This window comes from Nicotiana sylvestris, chromosome 4 (assembly GCF_000393655.2).
Source record: "Nicotiana sylvestris chromosome 4, ASM39365v2, whole genome shotgun sequence".
Lineage (NCBI taxonomy): Eukaryota > Viridiplantae > Streptophyta > Magnoliopsida > Solanales > Solanaceae > Nicotiana > Nicotiana sylvestris.
In genome coordinates this window covers 140,310,069-140,332,165 of record NC_091060.1, presented here as the reverse complement: position 1 = coordinate 140,332,165, position 22,097 = coordinate 140,310,069, and the positions used below count along the sequence as shown (strand labels likewise).

Here is a 22,097-nt window from a genome sequence, read left to right as displayed (position 1 = left end):
TGGCAAATGGATTCTTCTTAAGCGGAGGAGTTTTGTATAAAAGAACACCAGATCTTGGATTATTAAGATGCATAGATGCCAGACAAGCTACAACTGTCATGTCTGAAGTACATTCAGGGAGTTTGCGGACCCCACATGAGTGGATATGTGTTGGCAAAGAAAATCCTCCGAGCTGGTTACTATTGGCTTACCATGGAGCGAGATTGTATCAGTTTTGTGCGCAAGTGTCATCAATGCCAAATACACGGAGATTTGATTCATTCTCCACCATCCGAGTTGCACACAATGTCGGCACCATGGCCCTTCGTTGCCTGGGGCATGGATGTGATTGGACCAATTGAGCCGGCAGCATCCAATGGGCACAGGTTCATTCTGGTAGCTATTGATTATTTTACCAAATGGGTTGAGGCCAAGACATTCAAATCAGTGACCAAGAAAGCTGTGGTCGATTTTGTCCACTCAAATATCATATGTCGATTCGGAATCCCGAAGGTGATCATCACAGATAACGGTGCTAATCTTAACAGCAACTTAATGAAGGAAGTATGTCAACAGTTTAAGATTACACATCGTAACTCTACCCCATATCGGCCCAAGGCGAATGGAGCAGTAGAAGCAGCCAACAAAAACATAAAGAAGATACTTCGGAAAATGGTAGAAGGTTCAAAACAATGGCATGAAAAATTACCATTTGCATTATTGGGATACCGCACTACTGTTCGCACTTCAGTAGGAGCAACTCCTTATTTGTTGGTATATGGCACTGAAGCAGTAATTCCTGCAGAAGTTGAGATTCCTTCCCTTCGGATCATCGCCGAAGCAAAGATTGATGATGATGAATGGGTCAAAACCCGTCTAGAACAGTTAAACTTGATTGATGAAAAACGATTGACCGCAGTATGCCATGGTCAATTATATCAAAGAAGAATAGAAAGAGCATACAACAAAAAGGTACGTCATAGTGCACCATTCGATAATACTCTGGTCACAATGAATGGTCCTTGCCAATTCGGGGCAAATTTGCCTTTTGCTTCAACCTGATGTGGAAGAATACGTTTCAGCACATGCTGACCTACTTCAAACTTCCGGGGACGCACCTTTTTGTTGTATGCTCTTTCTATTCTTCTTTGATATAATTGACCATGGCATACTGCGGTCAATCGTTTTTCATCAATCAAGTTTAACTGTTCTAGACGGGTTTTGACCCATTCATCATCATCAATCTTTGCTTCGGCGATGATCCGAAGGGAAGGAATCTCAACTTCTGCAGGAATTACTGCTTCAGTGCCATATACCAACAAATAAGGAGTTGCTCCTACTGAAGTGCGAACAGTAGTGCGGTATCCCAATAATGCAAATGGTAATTTTTCATGCCATTGTTTTGAACCTTCTACCATTTTCCGAAGTATCTTCTTTATGTTTTTGTTGGCTGCTTCTACTGCTCCATTCGCCTTGGGCCGATATGGGGTAGAGTTACGATGTGTAATCTTAAACTGTTGCTTCAACCTGATGTGGAAGAATACGTTTCAGCACATGCTGACCTACTTCAAACTTCCGGGGACGCACCTTTTTGTTGTATGCTCTTTCTATTCTTCTTTGATATAATTGACCATGGCATACTGCGGTCAATCGTTTTTCATCAATCAAGTTTAACTGTTCTAGACGGGTTTTGACCCATTCATCATCATCAATCTTTGCTTCGGCGATGATCCGAAGGGAAGGAATCTCAACTTCTGCAGGAATTACTGCTTCAGTGCCATATACCAACAAATAAGGAGTTGCTCCTACTGAAGTGCGAACAGTAGTGCGGTATCCCAATAATGCAAATGGTAATTTTTCATGCCATTGTTTTGAACCTTCTACCATTTTCCGAAGTATCTTCTTTATGTTTTTGTTGGCTGCTTCTACTGCTCCATTCGCCTTGGGCCGATATGGTGTTTTATCATCCGTTGATCCCCGAACGCGATCCCGGTTTAATTCCTTGAGCTCTTACTCAGACTTCAAAGCTCAAAACCACTTAAATTTATTCCATAACATCTATATAGCTCGAAATCACACCTACAAGGCATAAAACACACAATTAGTGCAAAATACTAGTGATTAAAGCGCAAACTCAACTAAAGTGCAATAAATTAGAATGTAATAATCGACTAAAATACGTAATTATTGCCTATCATCAAAGATCACTATTGACCAGACTCAGCTAAAATTTGATCTAGTCCAAGAGAAAGAGAATAGATATTGAAACCTTAGAGGGGAGAGATAATATAAGCCAAATAAAGATTATTAATTCTGTTACTTCAGATCATGTCACTAGTGATTGATAAGTATTCCTAGATCAAACAAAAAACAAGTACGACAATACATAAATCATTCATCACCTTCTTCACCATTTGTTCTTCTACATAAAGCCCATGGACAGAGAGACATAGCCATTACATCAAGTAAATCAAATCATGTCATTTGGCAGATTAAGGAATTAAAAGAAAATCAAACTTGATATCTTTTCAACAACCAAACTAAAGCCAACAAAGCAGGAAATATCATCACAACAATAGCCCATAAACACGAGTCCTGAAACTGATCACATAAAAGAATTATTTTTGTGAGGTCATACTATGGATTGAAACAGATAGTAGATGCAATAAAAAGTATCTTAATGGAAACCTTGCACTTTACTCGAGTCTCCAGCTTCAGTCATTGAATGCAAACATACAACATAACATCAGAAATAAGTGGACGGTAAATGCCCAAAAACAAATAAATTAACGTGCAAAAAGGAATTCTTTTATGCACGATGAAGACCCAATTACATATATTGATAAGATCTAGCTATATAACATATACTCATTCTATCCCAATGTATTTGACGCTATAGTTGAAAAAGGTATCAAAATAATAGTAGTTAAAACATGAGATTTGGAAAGATGACATCACCTGAAAACTTTAACTTTAAAGAGTTTAGCTAATTATACACACCGACATTATAATTTATTTCAAACTATCGGGTCATCCAAAAGACATTTACAGGTAGCATCCATAAAAAGTACGTAAGATTTATAATTTATCTAATAATGTAAAAATTCTTTACACCATTAGTTTAACTCAAAATTCAATATTTTGGGGCACGTAAGACGACGGAGTAATATTTTTGCTGCTAAATGCAAGTAAATTGACCTTGTCAAACTAAGCAAAAACTTGAATGGCAAGCTCTGGGCTAAGGATACCGTCTTCGACCATCTCATATAGTGATACCCTCGAGAACATTCTGATCGTCGAACTCCTATAAAGCTGAAAAGTAGCCATTTTTGACCTCCTCAAGATCTGTCATAAAAAAGCTCGTTAACTTAATAGTGAAAAATTTCAAGAACGGGTTAAAAAAAAGATTGATTACCCGTTCCTCAATCTTTGTAGACATTAGTTAACTTTTTCTTGTTAGTGTGGATCTTTCTTATTTACCTTTAAGGCATCCTATTCCCCGTTTTGACTTTTTTTTGGAATCGTCTTCTTTTAAATAAGATCTTCTCCCTTGTTCTTCCCTCTTCCTATGATGAAGACCTGCTAAGTGATTTCCGAAAGCTCCCACTATGACTAAAAAGCTCCCAATATTAACACTTTATTTATTTTAAATAAATACCATTTAAAAAAATTATATTCTATAAATACCTTTTAATGTTTACAGCAAAATATATAATTTTGGTTATATCCTACCCCTAAGCCACTAAATACACTATTCAGTTACATTTTTTTTTTCTCTACTTTGATACATGTTATTCTATTCCCCATTCCCTGAAAACACAACTGAGGGCTCCGCTCGCCACCATCTTCCTCTGTTTCTGTTTGTCAAGTCTCCACAATGCTCTCTCGTTTAATCTCCAAATCCTCACACCTCCTACTCTTAATCCTGCTTCCTTCCAAAACCCACTTCTTAAACCCTAAACTCATTTCCACTATACCCTCTTTTCCCATTCCCAAGCCACGTTTCTTCCCCAGCAACTCCAATTTCTTCTCCACAAGTAACAACAATAATGGCAAAGATTCAGAGCCATCATCTTCTGATTTGTGAAAACTTTTTTCTGAAACTGATCAATCACTGTTCAATGAAGACATAGAAAGTGTTGAGGGTATACAAACGCAGGTTCTTGATGATGGGTGTTAGGCTAAACAAGAACAAGAAGAGAGTGGTGATGTGTTTAAATAAAAGGTTGTTGGTGGAGGTGGGGAGGATGAGATTCGCCGGAATTAGGGTTTGTTCTTGAACAAAGACGACGAAGTTTGGGGCTGAGCAACTTGATTTTCTGTTAATATATTTTAATGTATTTTTAACGTATCACGTTGTATTTTCATGTATTTTATTGTATTCATTGTCTTTTTTTCATTGTAATTCAATATATCTCGTTGTATTCCATATATTTCATTGTATTCACTACCTTTTTTAATTGTATTTCAATGTATCCCGCTGTATTCTATATATTTCATTGTATTCATTGTCTCGCTATATGCCATGAGTGTATTCATATGTTTTTTTTAATTAATATAATTTATGTATTCAGATGTATTATATAATTTCTCTGAAGATTGCTATGTTTTTTGGGGTATTTTTCGGTTGAGAATCTTTTTTAAACAAGAAAATACCAAATTTGTGTGTTATAATTGAGTTTGTTGAGTTATATTAGGAGTCTATTATGTTAATTGATTCACTTTCCGTTTAAAAACAGTGTTATCCCCTGTTTCACGCCGTGAATACAGTCGAATACAATAATCTGTTCAGCTGTAATCCCATATTTCATGCCATGAATACAGTCGAATACAACAACTGATTAGCTGGACTTCCCTGATTCATGCCTATTTTTGCTACTGTATTCACGAATATAATAGCTTAAATACATCTAATACATCTTATAACAACAGAAAATGTATCTACAATTCGTAATAGCAAATGGTATCTATAGATAGCTAATTATCACTAAAAGATAGTGCTTTATGAAAATTTCTATTAAATTAATCACATTCAAGCGGGCAAAGTGCACCAATAGCCACTTTTAAGTCTGTTTTTTAAAATATATACACAATTTGCAATCTATACTATTTAAAGATTAACCAATTCACTCAAATTTCAGACTGAGTTTCATTAATTTTGAGCTGCTAATTTGAAATTCAGGATTTAGTATCTTAAATTTTGAGCTGCAAAATTTGTAGTCCTGAATTTCTCAACTGTTAGCTTAAAATTTAAGACATAAGATTCGAATTTTTGGACACAATTTTTAAACTTTAGGACACTGTAACACTCCTCAAATTTATAAAAGTTTCAAGATACGCTAATTATAAAAGTTTCAAGATACGCCTATAGTGAAATATATATATATATATATATATATATATATATATATATATATATATATATATATGTGTGTGTGTGTGTGTGTGTGTGTACACTTAAATAATTGGATATACAATTAGGGGAATATTAATAATTTTAATATCAGTAATATTTAAAAGTGGGTATCATTAATTATTTGTTAAGGCAAAACAAAACAAAAAGAAAAAAATAATAAAACAAAAAAAAGGGCTTAAAGCCTTGGAAAGGGTAAGAAACGTGTGTCATTCAAAAAACAAAGGCTTAAAGCCTTAAAGCAATACAGAACTAATGTTCTGTTTATTCACGCCAGGCGTAGAAAACATTTAAAGCCTTACGAACAGAGGTAGCCAAGAATTGCTCACGCACGGAAAAATTCTAGGGTTCATTATAACTCACTTATTCTTGAACTCAGGTATATAAAATTTCCTATTGTCAATTATCCTAAAGTAGTAACAGGTAAGAATTGAATAGTTAATTCCTTTCTTCCTCTATATCAACAGTGAATTCCATGTTTAGGTGTGAAACTTTAAAATTGATTAAAATGCACTGGTTGTTGTAGAATCGATTGTTTGACGGGTATAAATTGGACTGGGGTCTACTTATTGGCTCAAGGAGTTTTGAGGTGAGTTGATATAACCCTTTACTAAAGTAGTTTAACTCACAAAAGCACGCACACAAGGTGTTTGATGAATTGCATAAAAAAGTTAATATATACTTAATTGGAGTAGTAAGTACCTATTAGCTTAGAATTATTTCCTAGCTAAAGTTTAGATGATTATTTGGATTTATGTGCATAAATTTAAGATTTTTATTTATTCTTATATGCCATCTTCATGTTGAAAATTCATGAAGGATCAAGAATCTTTATAAATACTTTTGAATGTTTATTCCATTCTTGTGTCATGCCTTACATTTAAGGATACTAATGTGAGTATGTATAAAAGATTTAGACTTGCAAAGTCACAAGAAGAAGTTTTAGAAAGAAAAGATTTTTGGGAGTATCCTTTATTCTAAGAAGGGGTCATCGTCCAGGCCTAGGGTCCTGACCAAGGCGTTGACTTTCTGAAACTACTTGTGCAAAAGTAGGGAGCACACGAGTCGAGGGTCTCGTTGCTGAGAATTTACTTAGTCATGCTAAGGTATGAGACATGAGCGCTAAGAACCATAAAGCGAGTGGCACCTCGTGGATTGGGCCTATTCGATCAGGTTGGGATCGAACTCGTGCCGATCACACGGTGACTGAGACAGAATTAAGTCAGGATAGTTGGAACTCCAAAAGTATAAAGTGAAGTATATTTTTTTAAGAAAGAAAAAGAAAAGAATTTCTTTTAGAATATTCAAAACCGCTATTATGCAATTATTTAGAATTATTCTTATAAGCTTTATGTTTTACATGCATTTAGAACCTTTGCTCATATTTTATATGTTATTAAAGTTTCACCCCATGTTGTTGAGACTCACCGAGTACAATGGATGGTACTGACTTTCTCTTTTGGGAACCTACGTTGGTCTGCGGTACAATGTAGGAACCGGATTTGCAGGCGAGCAGGCTACGAGTTAGGATTTCCTTCCCTTCCAGTGCTATTGGTGAGCTCCGCTTTTGTTCGTGGAGTATTCCTTAGAGTCATTTTTATTTAGCTATTTCTTTGTTTACTTAGAGAATTGGCCAGGAAATCTCATGTCCTGAGCAATGCGTCAGTTTATCAGTAGAGGCTTCATAGACATAGTCGTTGGGTTAAGATTCAGATGTTTTTGATAATAACTTAGCAGTATTTCATTGGTTACTATGAATAAAGTTTTGGAGTTGATTTATGTAAATGTTTAAATTAATCAAAAGTATTTGATTAGAGTATTGCCTTGTTGCATATAAAGGTTGGAGTTATCATAGATTTGATAAGTAGAGATGGTTCGCTCGGTCATGTTTAGTAATCGAGTTCCAGTCCCGGCTTGTTCAGAAAATGGGTCGTGACAAACTTGGTATCAGAGCCTCAGGTTTATGGAGTCCTAGGGGTCTGTGAAGCCGTGTTAGTAGAGTCTTGTTTATGTGTATGAAGTGCGCCATACTTATAAACATGAGGCTACAAGAATTTAGGAAAAGTCTCTTTTTTTTCATACTTTAGATCGTGCAATCGAGTCTACCTCTAAGAAATTATCTAATTTATTCGTTTCTCCAAAACTCGCAGAAATGGCTCGTACTCGCAACTCTAACACCGATACTCAGGATGCTGCTCAAGAAACCATTGCTAATATTGTGGCTCAAGGTAGAACTAAGAAGGCTTCGACTCAGAAAAGGATGGGAAAATCCACAAAGGGAGTCCAAATACCCCGGGTTGAATGAGAAGAAGGGGTGGAACATGATGATCCAGTACCTCAAGATCCAGTACCGCCCCCAACAGCAGCCGCGACTCAGGAAACTATATATCCCGAGGTGGGTCAGATGTTTAATGCTATCAACAGTGCTATGGAGATGTTTAAAGCCTTTATAGCCAACCAAAACGAGAGAAGAGATGAAATTCCACCTTAATCGAATAGACAGAGCAATTCTGAGTCCTCAAGAGTGAATGAATTTTTAAAGTTGAGTCCTCCAGTGTTCCATGGTTTTATAGTTGATCAAGATCCGATGTTGTGGTTGGAGGGTGTCAAGAAAGCCCTCCGAGTGATGAAAGCATTTGATGATGAAGCTGTGGAGCTAGCTGCTTACCAGCTTAGAGATATGGCCGGTGCTTGGTTTGAGATGTGGGAAAAGGAAAGAGATGAAGATGATGGTCCGCCTACTTGGGAAGAATTTGAAGAGGCCTTCATGGCTAACTTTATCCTAGAAGAGAATAGGGAAGCTAAGGCTACAGAGTTCGAACAGCTCAAGCAAGGGAATAAAAAGTGTGCAAGAGTACTACATGGAATTCATAAGGTTAGCTAAGCATGCTCCTCACATAGTGAAGACTGAAAAGCAAAGATTCACAGGTTTGTTGGTGATTTAGCTTACCACATTAAGGATACGACATCAGCTGCAGCAGTAGGGATGGAAGCCTTCTCCTCTGTTGTGGGATTTGCCAAGAACTTAGAGAAAGACAGACAACTAAGGAGAGAAGAAAAAGAGCATAACAAGAAAGCCCGGACAATGGGCAAGTTTAATGGTACATTCAGCGGAGGTGGAAGGGATTCCTCTAATAAGGAGTCATTAGCACCAGCTCAGTCCAGTCATCAGTCAGGTGGTGGGCCTTCCTTCAGACGTACTTAGAGTTATGAAAATCATTCTCGCCAGAATCAGAATTTTAGGACATCATCCTCACATAGCCAGAGTCATGCTGAGCAACATTCACACCAGCAAAGTCTTTGTGGAACATGTAAGGGGCAACATTCAGGTCAGTGCAAGCTCGGGTTTCATGGTTGCTACCATTGTGGAGACATTGGTCATATAAAGGCCAACTGCCCAAAGTTGCAACGTAATTTCAGTGGTGGATCAACTCGTCCTTCTAGTTCCTCAACTACTGCAGTTGCACCCCCTCAGGCTCGTGGTTCTCATAATCAGACCGGGCATGAAGCAGGCAGAGGTGCAGACTGAGTTACTCAAGGAGGGGGACAACCCCGTTTGTTTGCTACACTTGATCGTCAGAGTGCAGAAGTATCTGCAGAAGTTATTACAGATATACTTTTAGTCTGCTCACATAATATTTATGCCATAATGGATCCAGGTTCAACGTTTTCATATGCGACTCCATACTTTGCAATTAACCTCGGACTAGAACCTAAACAACTTAGTGAGCCATTACTCGTATCTACTCCAGTTGGCGAGTCAATGAAAGTCGCTAGAGTCTATAGAGGTTGTATAGTTTTGGTCCAAGGTCGCAACACCAAAGCCGATCTCATAGAGTTAGAAATGGTGGATTTTGATGTGATCATGGGTATGGACTGGTTGTCTTCCTGCTATGCCATGTTAGATTGTCATGCCAAGATAGTCAGGTTCCAATTTCCAAATGAAGAAGTCTTAGAGTGGAAGGATAGTTCAGCATCACTTGTAGGTAAGTTTATTTCTTATCTTAAGGCACAACGAATGATCGGTAAGGGGTGTCTCGCCTATTTGGCTCACATTATTAATCCAGAATCAGAACCACCAACTCTTCAGTCTATGCCAGTTGTTAGAGAATTTTCAGAAGTTTTCCCAGATGACCTTCCCGGACTTCCTCCCGAAAGAATCATAGACTTCAGTATTGATCTCATGCCAGGCACTCAACCCATATTTATACATCCTTATAGGATGGCTCCAGCAGAATTTAATGAGTTAAGAGAACAGTTGAAAGACCTTCTTGACAAGGGTTTCATCAGACCGAGTGTTTCACCGTGGGGTGCCCCGGTCCTGTTTGTCAAGAAGAAAGATGGGTCTTTCAGAATGTGTGTCGACTATCGGCAGCGGAATAAAGTTACCATTAAGAACAAGTACCCACTGCCAAGAATTGATGATTGATTTGATCAACTTCAGGGTGCCAACTACTTTTCAAAAATAGACTTGAGGTCGGGGTACCATCAGTTGAGAATCAGAGAAGAAGATATATCTAAAACAGCCTTTAGGACTCGCTACGGGCACTATGAATTTCTAGTAATGTCCTTCGGGTTGACAAATGCTCCAGCTGCATTCATGGACCTCATGAACAGAGTTTTTAAGCCATTCCTGGATACCTTTATTATCGTGTTTATAGACGATATTTTGGTATACTCTAAAAGCAAGGAAGAACATGCAGAACACCTTAGAATAGCCTTGCAGACCTTGAAGGAGAATGAGCTTTATGCCAAGTTTTCAAAATGTGAGTTCTGGTTGCAGTCAGTAGCATTCTTAGGTCACGTGGTATCTAGTGAAGGAATAAAAGTAAACCCTCAGAAGACTGAAGCAGTCAAGAACTGGCCTAGGCCGACAACGCCAACCGAAATCAGGAGTTTCTTGGGATTAGCTGGCTACTATAGAAGGTTTGTAGAGGGGTTTTACTCACTTGCAGCTCTATTAACTAAGTTGACTCAGAAAGCAGTTAAGTTCCAATGGTCAGACACTTGTGAGCAGAGTTTTCAAGAGTTAAAGAAGAGGTTGACCACTGCACCTGTGTTAACCTTGCCGACAGGTTCGGGTGGGTTCACAGTGTATTGTGATGCCTCCAGAGTGGGCCTTGGTTGTGTTCTTATGCAAAATGGAAAAGTTATTGCTTATGCTTCCAGGCAGTTAAAGAATCATGAAAAGAACTACTCCACACACGACTTGAAGCTTGCAGCAGTGGTGTTTACATTAAAAATATGGCAACAGTACCTTTATGGCGAGCATTCTGAAGTGTTTACAGATCACAAAAGCCTCCAGTACATTTTCAAGCAAAATGAACTAAATTTGAGACAAAGAAGGTGGCTCGAGCTATTGAAAGATTATGACATCAATATCCTCTATCACCCGAGCAAAGCTAATGTGGTAGCAGATGCACTTAGTAGTCAATGGGTGTCTTGGCCCATCTTGGTGTACAAAGGCGATCTTTGGGTCGAGAAATTCAAAAACTAGCCAATGATGGAATTAGATTGGATGAGACCGAAGAAGGAGATATAACTGCTTATGCCTTAGCACAATCCTCCCTTGTTATGCATGTTAAGGCTAAACAAGACGAAGATCCGTACTTAGTGAAATTAAAAGAAGGAGTCAGAACAAAAGAAATCACTGCTTTCACTCTAGGAAGTGACAGAGTTTTGAAGTTGAATGATCGGTTATGTGTGCCTGATGTAGATGGTCTAAGGAAGGCCATAATGGAGGAAGCTCACAGTTCGAGGTACTCTATCCACCTAGGTTCTACCAAAATGTATCTAGATTTGATAGAGTTGTATTGGTGGAAAGGCATGAAGAAACAAGTAGCAGATCATGTGACTAAATGTTTAAATTGTCAGCAAGTCAAAGCCGAGCATTAGAGGCCTGGTGTCCTAGCTCAAGACATAAAGATACCACAGTGGAAGTGGGAGATGATTAATATGGATTTCGTAGTAGGTCTACCTCGCACATACCGTAAACATGATTCAATTTAGGTTATTGTAGACCGACTGACAAAGTCCGCGCATTTTCTACCAGTAAAGACGACAGACTCCGCAGAGCAGTATGCGTAGTTGTACATCAAAGAAATAGTCTGATTGCATAGTACTCTAGTTTCAATCATATCTGACAGAGGCCCTCAGTTCATAGCGCATTTTTGGCAGGCATTTCAGAAAAGATTAGGTACCAAGGTCAATTTAACCACAGCTTTTCATCCACAGACCGATGGCCAGGCAGAAAGGACCATTTAGACTCTCGAAAATATGCTGCGTGCGTGTGTTATATATTTTGGAGGTAATTGGGATGATCACTTGCCACTTATAGAATTTGCTTAAAATAACAACTATCAGGCCAGCATTGGTATGGCTCCTTATGAAGCGTTGTATGGGCGGAGATATAGGTCTCCAGTGGGTTGGTTTGAACTAGCAGAGGTGCCGTTGATTGGTCCAGAATTTGTTTGTGAGGCCTTGGAGAAAGTTCAGCTAATTAGAGAAAGACTTAAAGCGGCTCAGAGTCGTCAAAAGTCTTATTCTGACAAGAGGCATCGTGAGTTAGAGTTCATGGTTGGTGATAAGGTGTTTTTGAAGGTTTCACCAATGAAAGGAGTTATGAGATTTGGTAAGAAAGGGAAACTTAGCCCTAGATTTATCGGACCTTATGAAATTCTAGAAAGGAAAGGAAACGTGGCTTATAAGCTAGCGCTACCCGTTGAGTTGTCCTCTGTTCATGCTGTCTTTCATGTGTCTATGCTTAGAAAGTACATTCATGATGAGTCGCATATAATACCTGCCGATACCATAGAAATTAAAGAAGGTTTGACTTATGAAGAGGTACCTATAGAAATTCTCGATAGACAAGTAAGGAAGTTGAGAACAAAAGATATAGCATCGGTAAAAATTTTGTGGAGTAATCATGATTCAAAAGAAGCTACGTGGGAGGTCGAGGAAGATATGAGGAAGAAGTATCCTTATTTATTTGAGTAACAAGGTATGTAAACCTATGTTTGGCTTGACATTTATATTTTATTTATTAAATACAAGTTAGCAAGTGTTTATGTCCTTCCTAGATTATATTTAATTGTTGTAGTGATTTAGTTTATGCCAGAGTATATTTAATTCATTAAAGTGATTTACTTTTGCGAAAGTGTTGTGCTTTAGATTCTTGTTAGTTATTGTGGTACCTCCTTGCCGGAGTGTGAGTAATTAATTTATGAGTTGTGTATGGTGCCTATGAATGGCCTGTTATGGTATATTTGGTTGTTGGTGGTGTAGTTGTGGTATTTGTGACAGGTATATTTTTTGGATAGTCCAATTTACAAGGGAAACTCTACCGAAATTTTTGAAAATTTAGGGAGTTAGCCAAAATTTTGAGTCCTTTGGAAAAGTGAGTAGTGCTAGAAAAACTTAAGAGGTTCAAGGACCTAAGGAATGATTGTTAGCTTAAGAATAAGGCCCTAGCAACATTCGAGGAAGAATATTTTTAAGGAGGGAAGATTATAACACTCCTCAAATTTATAAAAGTTTCAAGATACGCTAATTATAGAACTGAATTATTATTATTACTATTATTTTATCCTGACTATAGTGAAATATATATATATATATATATATATATATATATATATATATATATATGTGTGTGTGTGTGTGTGTGTCTGTGTGTGTGTGTGTATACACATAAATAATTGGATATACAATTAGGGGAATGTTAATAATTTTAATATCAGTAATATTTAAAAGTGCGTATCATTAATTATTTGTTAAGGCAAAACAAAACAAAAAGACAAAAATAATAAAACAAAAAAAAAAGGGCTTAAAGCCTTGGAAAGGGTAAGAAACATGTGTTATTCAAAAAGCAAAGGCTTAAAGCCTTAAAGCAATACAGAACTAATGTTCTGTTTATTCATGCCAGACATAGAAAACGTTTAAAGCCTTACGAACAGAGGCAACCAGGAATTGCTCACGCACGGAAAAATTCTAGGGTTCATTATAACTCACTTATTCTTGAACTCAGGTATATAAAATTTCCTATTGTCAATTATTCTAAAGTAGTAACAGGTAAGAATTGAATAGTTAATTCCATTCTTCCTCTATATCAACAGTAAATTCCATGTTTAGGTGTGAAACTTTAAAATTGATTAAAATGCACTGGTTATTGTAGAATCGATTATTTGACGGGTATAAATTGGACTGGGGCCTACGTATTGGCTCAAGGAGTTTTGAGGTGAGTTGATATAACCCTTTACTAAAGTGGTTTAACTCACAAAAGCACGCATACAAGGTGTTTGATGAATTGCATAAAAGAGTTAATATATACTTAATTGGAGTAGTAAGTGCCTATTAGCTTAGAATTATTTCCTAGCTAAAGTTTAGATGATTATTTGGATTTATGTGCATAAATTTTAGATTTTTATGTTATTCTTATATGCCATCTTCTTGTTGAAAATTCATGAAGGATCAAGAATCTTTATAAATACTTTTGAATGTTTATTCCATTCTTATGCCAGGCCTTACATTTAAGGATACCAATGTGAGTATGTATAAAAGATTTAGACTTGCAAAGTCACAAGAAGAAATTTTAGAAAGAAAAAGATTTTTGGGAGTATCCTTTATTCTGAGAAGGGGTCATCGTCCAGGCTTAGGGTCCTGACCAAGGCGTTGACTTCCTGAAACTACTTGTGCCAAAGTAGGGAGCACACGAGCCGAGAGTCTCGTTGTTGAGAATTTACTTAGCCATGCTAAGGTATGAGACATGAGCGCTGAGAACCATAAAGCGAGTGACACCTCGTGGATTGGGCCTATTCGATCAGGTTGGGATCGAACTCGTGCCGATCACACGGTGACTGAGACAAAATTAAGTCAGGATAGTGGAACTCCAAAAGTATAAAGTGAAGTGTATTTTTTTAAGAAAGAAAAAGAAAAGAATTTCTTTTAGAATATTCAAAACTGCTATTATGCAATTATTTAGAATTATTCTTATAAGCTTTATGTTTTACATGCATTTAGAACCTTTGCTCATAATGTATATGTTATTAAAGTTTCGCCCCCTGTTGTTGAGACTCACTGAGTACAATGGATGGTACTGACGTTCTCTTTTGGGAACCTACGTTGGTCTGCGGTACAATGTAGGAACCAGATTTGCAGGCGAGCAAGCTACGAGTTAGGACTTCCTTCCCTTCCAGTGCTATTGGTGAGCTCCGCTTTTGTTCGTGGAGTATTCCTTAGAGTCATTTTTATTTAGATATTTCTTTGTTTACTTAGAGAACTGGCCAGGAAATCTCATGTCCTGAGCAGTGCGTCAGTTTATCAGTAGAGGCTTCATAGACATAGTCGTTGGATTAAGATTCAGATGTTTTTGATAATAACTTAGCAGTATTTCATTGGTTACTATGAATAAAGTTTTGGAGTTGATTTATGTAAATATTTAAATTAATCAAAAGTATTTGGCTTGGAATGGCTTACTGCATTGTTTAGTGTTATATTCAAGACTAATAGAATGCCTGAAGAGTGGAGGTGGAGTACAATGGTCCCGTTGTATAAGAACAAAGGTGATGTCCAGAGCTGTAACAACTATAGGGGCATCAAATTACTAAGTCATACCATGAAAGTTTGGGAGAGAGTGGTAGAAATGAGAGTGCGAAGGACGGTGTCTATTTCAGACAACCAGTTCGGGTTCATGCCGGGGCGATCTACCACAGAAGCTATCCACCTTATTAGGAGGATGGTGGAACAGTACAGGGATAGGAAGAAGGATCTCCACATGGTGTTTATTGATCTGGAGAAAGCGTACGATAGGGTTCCTAGGGAGGTCTTATGGAGCTGCTTAGAGGATAAAGGGGTCCCGGTTGACTATATTAGGGTGATTAAAGACATGTATGCTGGAGCTAAGACTCGGGTTAGGACAGTAGGAGGCGACTCTGAACACTTTCCAGTTATTACGGGGTTGCACCAAGGGTCTGCGCTCAGCCCATTCCTATTTGCCCTGGTGATGGATGCACTGACTCATCATATTCAAGGGGAGGTGCCATGGTGCATGCTATTTGCTGATGACATTATTCTAATTGACGAGACACGAGGCGGCGTCAACGAGAGGCTAGAGATTTGGAGACATGCTCTTGAGTCTAAAGGTTTCAAGTTGAGCAGGACGAAGACGGAATACCTCGAGTGCAAATTTGGAGTTGAGCCGACGGAAGCGGGAGTTGAAGTGAGGCTTGACTCTCAAGTCATTCCCAAGAGGGGTAGTTTCAAGTACCTTGGATCGGTTATTCAGGGGATCGGGGAGATTGACGAGGATGTCACACACCGTATAGGGGTGGGGTGGATGAAGTGGAGGTTAGCGTCGGGAGTCTTGTGTGACAAGAAAGTGCCACCGTTACTAAAAGGTAAGTTTTATAGAGCAGTGGTTAGGCCTGCCATGTTATATGGAACTGAATGTTGGCCGGTAAAGAACTCACACATCCAGAAGATGAAAGTAGCAGAGATGAGGATGTTGAGGTGGATGTGCGGGCATACAAGGATGGATAAGATTAGGAATGAAGATATTCGAGAGAAGGTGGGTGTGGCCCCCATGGAGGACAAGATGCGGGAAGTAAGACTCAGATGGTTCGGGCACATTCAGAGGAGGAGCACTGATGCACCGGTGAGGAGGTGTGAGCGACTGGCTGTAGTGGGCACGCGAAGAGGTAGAGGGGCGACCTAAGAAGTATTGGGGAGATGTGATCAGACAGGACATGGCGCGACTTAGGATTACTGAGGACATGGCCCTTGACAGGGAATTATGGAGGTCGAACATTAAGGTTGTAGGTTAGGGGAAAGTTGTGAATATTTCTACAGCACAATAGAGTGAGACTAGCTAGTTAGGAGTTAGACTAAGAATGTCATTGGTCGTCTTTTGATGCAGGGGTTTACCTGCTAGTTTTACTATACCAGCCATCTATTTCGTATTTCGTATTCTGTATTTCATATCTCTTATATTGCTGTTATTTTATTATGCATTTTTATGGTACTAATATATCGGCTCCTGTTGCTTTTTTGAGCCGAGGGTCTCCTGGAAACAGTCTCTCACCCTTTGGGGTAGGGGTAAGGTCTGCGTACATATTACCCTCCCCAGACCCCACTTGTGGGATTTATACTGGGTCGTTGTTGTTGTTGTTGTTGTTGTTGTTGTATATGTTAAAATTACCCATAATTACAACAATGTCCTCGACGGGTAGAATATTTTCTTTTAATTTAAGTGCATAGAAACCCAATAAGAATTAATTTGTATTAACCAAAACGTAATAAATAATTCTTTTAATGAAAATTCTGCAGTATCACAGTAAGACTCGGAAGCAGAGTAATACCAAAGAAGTTGCATGCAAACTGTGGGGTCCACAAGCTGGTATTTCCACTATTTATAGGTAACTGACTGGAAAATTTCTAGTAGTAGCAGACGGTGAAACTTTCTAGTAGTCCACAAGCTGGTGTCCAGGTGCGTTTTGATTCTTGTTTTTCCCTTGGAATACAGGGTAATTTTTTTTTTCAAAATAATAAATTCAAACTAAACCACAGCTTCTCCAGTTTAATTTATGTGAATTTTTTGCTGTGTTTGCTTATTTGCTAAATGTTTTTGTCATGGTGATGCATTCTTTTTGGCGTACGGAATTGTTCTAGTTATTTACCCTTTTTTGAAATGGGGCGTCATGGTAGAATGTGGTGTAGAAGCTTTAATTTGTTTCCAATCTATGATTGCTTGAATTTGTTTAGTTAGTTTTCTTCTAAAAAAAGTACAATAAAAAAATATGATGACCTAAGGGGATTATAGAAGGTAAAACGAGCTTAGGGAGACTAGGTTGATAGAAACATCAGAATAATGGAAATACTTTTGTAAGCAATTCTGCATTTAGAGGCCGGTGTTATGTTAGTGGCTAGAAGTATGCTATTGTGGTCTCAGAGGCGGATCTAGGGTTTGAAGTTTATGAGTTTCTATAGCGATCTCAACTTATTATACAATAATAACTGGGTTCACAGTCAGTTATTTATAAATATTTAGTGAAATTCTTAATACATATACCGTGTTAGTGCGAACAGAAGAAAATTGCAGAGAATTAAACTAAGAAGAAGAACTATTGGGATTTCATTATATAAAACACGGTGTAAACACTACACAGATACAAATACTCCTTCATAGTTAGGAGTAAAGCATAGAGTGATTTAGCTAATGGACTTAAGTGTAAAGTAAACAAGGGACTAAACTTTAACCCTCCAAACTATATAGCTACCATAATTACTTTTATTATTTACTTCTCTTTAAGCCTAAGGTACTCCTTCCCATCTGTGCATGCTTCTCATTCAGGTCATAGCAATACTCCCCTTTAAGGAATTCCTTGGCCTCAAGGAATGAAGGTAGGGAATCTGACGTTGAGTGCATTAGAATCTTCCCAAGTAGCTTGATCTTCAAGTAGGTGCTCCCATTGAATTAAGAGTTGTCCCACTGCCTTATTTCCCTTTTGTATCATCCTTCTGTCTAACACCTTAGCCGAATAGGGATAGTAAGGGCTTGACAAGTCTAGGACTGGGAAATGGTTTATTGTCTTTGGTACTTCATAGCAGGGCTTGAGAAGGGAAACATGAAAAGTGGGATGTAAGAGTAACTGTGAAGGTATGGCAAGTTTATAGGCAACATTCCCAATCTTTTCAAGGATCTGGTAGGGGCCATAGTACTTAGAGGAGAGTTTGGTGAAATGCTTGGTAGATAAAGTTAGTATCTAGCGTCTGCGTCACCTCAAAGTAGCACAACGATGTAAAATCCGGGGTTTCATACCCTCAGGACAACATTTATAATCATTACTTACCTCAAACCGATTCAAACTCTAACTCGCGATGCCTTTTCCTCTCGACTCGGCCTCTAAATGCTCTGAATCTAACCAAAATCAGTATATTATCATCAATATACGCTAAAAGAACAAATCTCAAGCGAAAATAATCAAATTAACTCAAAAATCCCGAAATTGGCTCAAACCCGGCCCCCGGGCCCATGTCTCGGAATCCGATAAAAATTACAAAACTGAAAAACCCATTCGCTCACGAGTCTACCCATATCAAATTGACCAAAATCCGACATCAAATGGCCCTCCAAATTCCCAAAATCAACTCTCCAAATTTCCTACCATTTTGCCCAATTTTCACCCCAAATTCCCAAATTAAATGATAAAAATCAAGGCATAATCATGGGATTTAACCAAATTTGAGTAAAGAACACTTACCCCAATCAATCCTCTGAAAATCCCCTCCAAAATTGCCTTCACCCGAGCTCTCTAATGAAATTTGAAATTATGGACCAAAACCCTCGTTTTTGAACTTAAATATTTTGCCCAGGTGTTTTCTTCTTCGCGAATGTGGTAGCTCCCTCGCATTCGCGAAGCACAAGCTTCCTCATACCGGAATTCCCTTCTTCGCAAACGCGAGGTCCCACTTGCAAACCCGAAAACCACTCAACTCGACCCTACGCGAACGCGGAACACCCATCGCGAACGCATAGGCTTAATTGCCTTAACTCCACATGACCATTCACTCTACGCAAACGCGAGGCCCAGGTCGCGAACGCGTGCCTTAAACTCATACACCTTTCCACGTAACAATTTTTTTGGGAAAGCAAAATTTGCTTGAATTGTTGCCTACATTTTACAGTTGGACAATTGGGAACTGGAATTATGACTATGCTGTTTGAGGTGCATTGAACATGAAGATTCTGACATAGAAGATCTCTATACCGAAGCGCAGGAAATGCTGGCATATCTTCAGCAAAAAACATACAGAGGTACATCATAAATTATAATTATGCTTCTTTTTCCAATTTTCAGTAAAAATTTGGCAAAAGCTCGTGTTTGGAGGGTAAAGTTTTGAGCTAAAATTTCCTTTCCATTTAACATTAAGAAAGGAATTTCAGCAGGTCTGTAATTCAAATTCCAAGTGCTTTTATTTAAGTATATGGAGTCATTCACCTTTTTGCTAGGCTCGTGGTCCAAAAGAAGTTAAGAAAGAAGTTTTAAGGAGAGATTTCACTATGGAGGAGCTTGAAGAAGAAATGGCATCCTTGGGATTTGGGGGACCTAACAACCATTTCAAAGATATCATTTTGAGATTAGTTCTCCCTCGTACCTTACCTCGGGATTTAGCAAGAGAGTAAGCATTTTTGTATCAAATTAGATTTTTCTGTAAACTTGACGAGCTTACTATCAAATGTTTGATGGTTGTTTTAATGAATGAAGGATAAGGGTCCAACCCATAAAAGGCTGAATCATTCACGGGCCACCTGGAATTGGAAAAACACTGGTTGCAAGACGCTTATCCGAAATTCTCAATGCAAAATTAAAGGTTGTAATTTTAACTAAGGAAGCCCTTCATTTTGTTTATTGTTAGTAACTTCTTCTAATAATTTCTTTTATTTCTTTTCTAGGCCGTGAGAGGGCCGGAGATCATAAGCACTCTCGTAGGATCAGGTGAAAAGAATCTGAGAGATATTTTTGCACCATCAATTAGAGATTTAGAGCAAATGGGTAAGAATATGATGTCCCCTGTGTTTTCTATTGTTTCCTTCTCCTTGCTTTTCTCTAGCTTTGAAAAGTGAGACTTTGGGTTCTACGATAAGAAAATAATTCTCTATATATTTAATTGTTTTTCTAGCTAATGTAAATTGTATGATCCGACTTATGTTTGTTTAAGTGCATCTGTATCTCTGACTGGGCAAATCGGTGGCAGTTGTAGAGCTAAGATCAGCTGTATAACATCTCCAGATTCATTTCCATTAGCAATCATTAAAGTGACTTAGAGAATATAGGTATGAATTAAAATGAATAGGCTGCAAAGGTCGCCAAGTATCACACTGAAAATACATCTTTCTCGGTGATCAATCTGGTATTGGATAAAATGTTTGAAAAAGACTAAAAAGTTTATTTCCCGAGCCCATGGGCAGTCTTGTGGTAGTACTTTCTCATTATTAGCTTTTACTGTCTATCAAAGTAAGATAGATAATTCTTGTGTTGTTGTTTATATAGTAGATTGTTTGGTTATTTGATGATACGTATTGCTTCATTAGGTGATGAAAGTCCTGTTCATGTAATCATATTTGAAGACATCGATGCGATTGCAGGGGTAAGCATTTCCTAATTGCTTAGCTTGCTTTGTTTCTGTGTGCTTATTTCAGTGTCTAACTCGAAATTTGGATTTTGATGTCAAAAAAGAGGTTTAAACTCGACAACTGATAGGATAGTGAGCCAACTGTCAACATTGGTCTGCTTCAATCCCTCTATGCTTTTCACCTCCCCCAACTCTGCAAACGACTTTTGCTTCCTAGGTTATTTATGTATGGCTAACTAATGTTGGTTTGACGAGACTAGGTTGATGGCGTTAGGGAACAAACCAATCTGTTGGTTGTGGGGACAACTAGTAGGATTGAATTGATTGATGACGGCTTGTTGAGGTATACATTTCTCCAATGATCTCTCTTAATTTCATTAATGTGCTATTCATATTCTATTCGAAATAGTTTTGAAGTGGAAAGTAAAATAGCTTTTGCAATTTACCTTGCCCATCTATCCCTCTATATATTTGATATATTTTAGTTGAATATATCTTGGTGTGACTGTAGACCAGGGAGATTTGAATTGCGCTTGCAATTAGATCTACCAGATGAAGATGCACAGCTGAAGATCCTGCAAGTCAAATCGAAAAGGATGCAGAGAAGGATCTTTTTCGATACTGACATAGACCTTTCAGCCATAGGTTAGTTCCATAGGATGTATAATTATTTTTGTGTCCTGAGATTTGGGAAGAAGTCTAGAGACTGAATAAACGTTTGATGTGCAGCTTCTGCAACTGAAGGACTCAGCATAGTCGATGTTGAGGGTTTGTTACAGACGGCTTGGGAAAACGCATTGTTTCGTGGTTTTCAAGGACATATGTCACGTCCTTAGTCTTAAACTAAGTGCACGTGCGGCACTTGACAACTCACTCACGATCTTGCATAACTTGCTCACGTTCTTGCTATGCCAAGTCAGTCCTACTACACTCATAATCGCTAAGAAATGTTAGAACACATGAGAATTGCCAAAGGAAGCTTTTGTATTAGAGAGAACTTGATTGTTTTGCTTGGTTCCTGAATTACAAATGAATGCCCCCTATTTATACTAATCACCTAGGAGTTAGTATGTAAATAATAATTATTTTACAAGTCCTTCCATATTTACAACTAAGTGTCTTCTCTAGAATATTCTACACAGCTAGATTCTTCTAAGGACTTTCCTAACAATTCTATAGGGTTCTAGGGTCTTCCTAAGGAAATCTCTATATTTCTCTAGAACCTTCCTACAAATGCATAAATATCTAGCATTTTTCTAAGGAAATTCTCCATAGTTCTAGAATATTCCACCAAGATCTTTTCCCTAATTTATGTAACCCTTCCATATGACAAAAATATATGCCAAGTGGCACCTATGTGGCATGATGGTGTGGCGGGTCATGACACATAACTTCAAAGTGGAGGATGTTCAAATTAAGAAGGTGGACATTCAAATGGCCCTTAAAGGTTTTGGCAGAGACCTTTGAATAGGTAAATCATCCTCGGGATAATACGTATAGAGAGGGCACTAAATGGAGTTTGAACAAAGATTGGTTATGCCCGAAAGATCCTATCATTCTCATTACTTTTACTTCA

General features: G+C 38.0%; 3 protein-coding genes across 3 annotated transcripts; all 3 read left to right on the top strand.

Moving 5' to 3' along the window:
- Nucleotides 1–7,544: 7,544 nt before the first annotated feature.
- LOC138890248 (uncharacterized) lies at nucleotides 7,545–8,921 on the top strand. Its single transcript, XM_070173619.1, has 4 exons — nucleotides 7,545–7,620; nucleotides 7,966–8,267; nucleotides 8,352–8,589; nucleotides 8,722–8,921. Exons 1-4 carry the CDS (start codon nucleotides 7,545–7,547, stop codon nucleotides 8,919–8,921), a joined length of 816 nt encoding a protein of 271 aa, XP_070029720.1.
- Nucleotides 8,922–9,041: 120 nt separating this feature from the next.
- LOC138890247 (uncharacterized) lies at nucleotides 9,042–19,571 on the top strand. Its single transcript, XM_070173617.1, has 6 exons — nucleotides 9,042–9,748; nucleotides 10,010–10,390; nucleotides 10,562–10,738; nucleotides 10,858–11,104; nucleotides 11,756–11,980; nucleotides 19,398–19,571. The coding sequence occupies exons 1-6, from the start codon at nucleotides 9,042–9,044 to the stop codon at nucleotides 19,569–19,571; spliced, it is 1,911 nt and encodes a 636-aa protein (XP_070029718.1).
- Nucleotides 16,788–21,970, top strand: LOC104248576 (vesicle-fusing ATPase-like). Its single transcript, XM_009804859.2, has 9 exons — nucleotides 16,788–16,874; nucleotides 19,073–19,202; nucleotides 19,398–19,567; nucleotides 19,654–19,759; nucleotides 19,842–19,941; nucleotides 20,481–20,536; nucleotides 20,782–20,864; nucleotides 21,033–21,166; nucleotides 21,251–21,970. The coding sequence occupies exons 5-9, from the start codon at nucleotides 19,938–19,940 to the stop codon at nucleotides 21,355–21,357; spliced, it is 384 nt and encodes a 127-aa protein (XP_009803161.1). The 5' UTR covers nucleotides 16,788–16,874; nucleotides 19,073–19,202; nucleotides 19,398–19,567; nucleotides 19,654–19,759; nucleotides 19,842–19,937; the 3' UTR covers nucleotides 21,358–21,970.
- Nucleotides 21,971–22,097: the final 127 nt, after the last annotated feature.

Coding starts and splice junctions, on each gene's coding strand:
- LOC138890248 (XM_070173619.1), top strand. CDS start 7,545: ATGGCTCGTACTCGCAACTCTAACACCGATACTCAGGATGCTGCTCAA. Junction 7,621..7,965: donor TGCTAATATTGTGGCTCAAG/GTAGAACTAAGA, acceptor ATGGTTTTATAG/TTGATCAAGATCCGATGTTG. Junction 8,268..8,351: donor TACTACATGGAATTCATAAG/GTTAGCTAAGCA, acceptor TACCACATTAAG/GATACGACATCAGCTGCAGC.
- LOC138890247 (XM_070173617.1), top strand. CDS start 9,042: ATGGATCCAGGTTCAACGTTTTCATATGCGACTCCATACTTTGCAATT. Junction 10,391..10,561: donor AAAGCAGTTAAGTTCCAATG/GTCAGACACTTG, acceptor TTATGCTTCCAG/GCAGTTAAAGAATCATGAAA. Junction 10,739..10,857: donor CTAAATTTGAGACAAAGAAG/GTGGCTCGAGCT, acceptor TGGTGTACAAAG/GCGATCTTTGGGTCGAGAAA.
- LOC104248576 (XM_009804859.2), top strand. Junction 20,865..21,032: donor ATTGATGACGGCTTGTTGAG/GTATACATTTCT, acceptor GTGTGACTGTAG/ACCAGGGAGATTTGAATTGC. Junction 21,167..21,250: donor CATAGACCTTTCAGCCATAG/GTTAGTTCCATA, acceptor TTTGATGTGCAG/CTTCTGCAACTGAAGGACTC.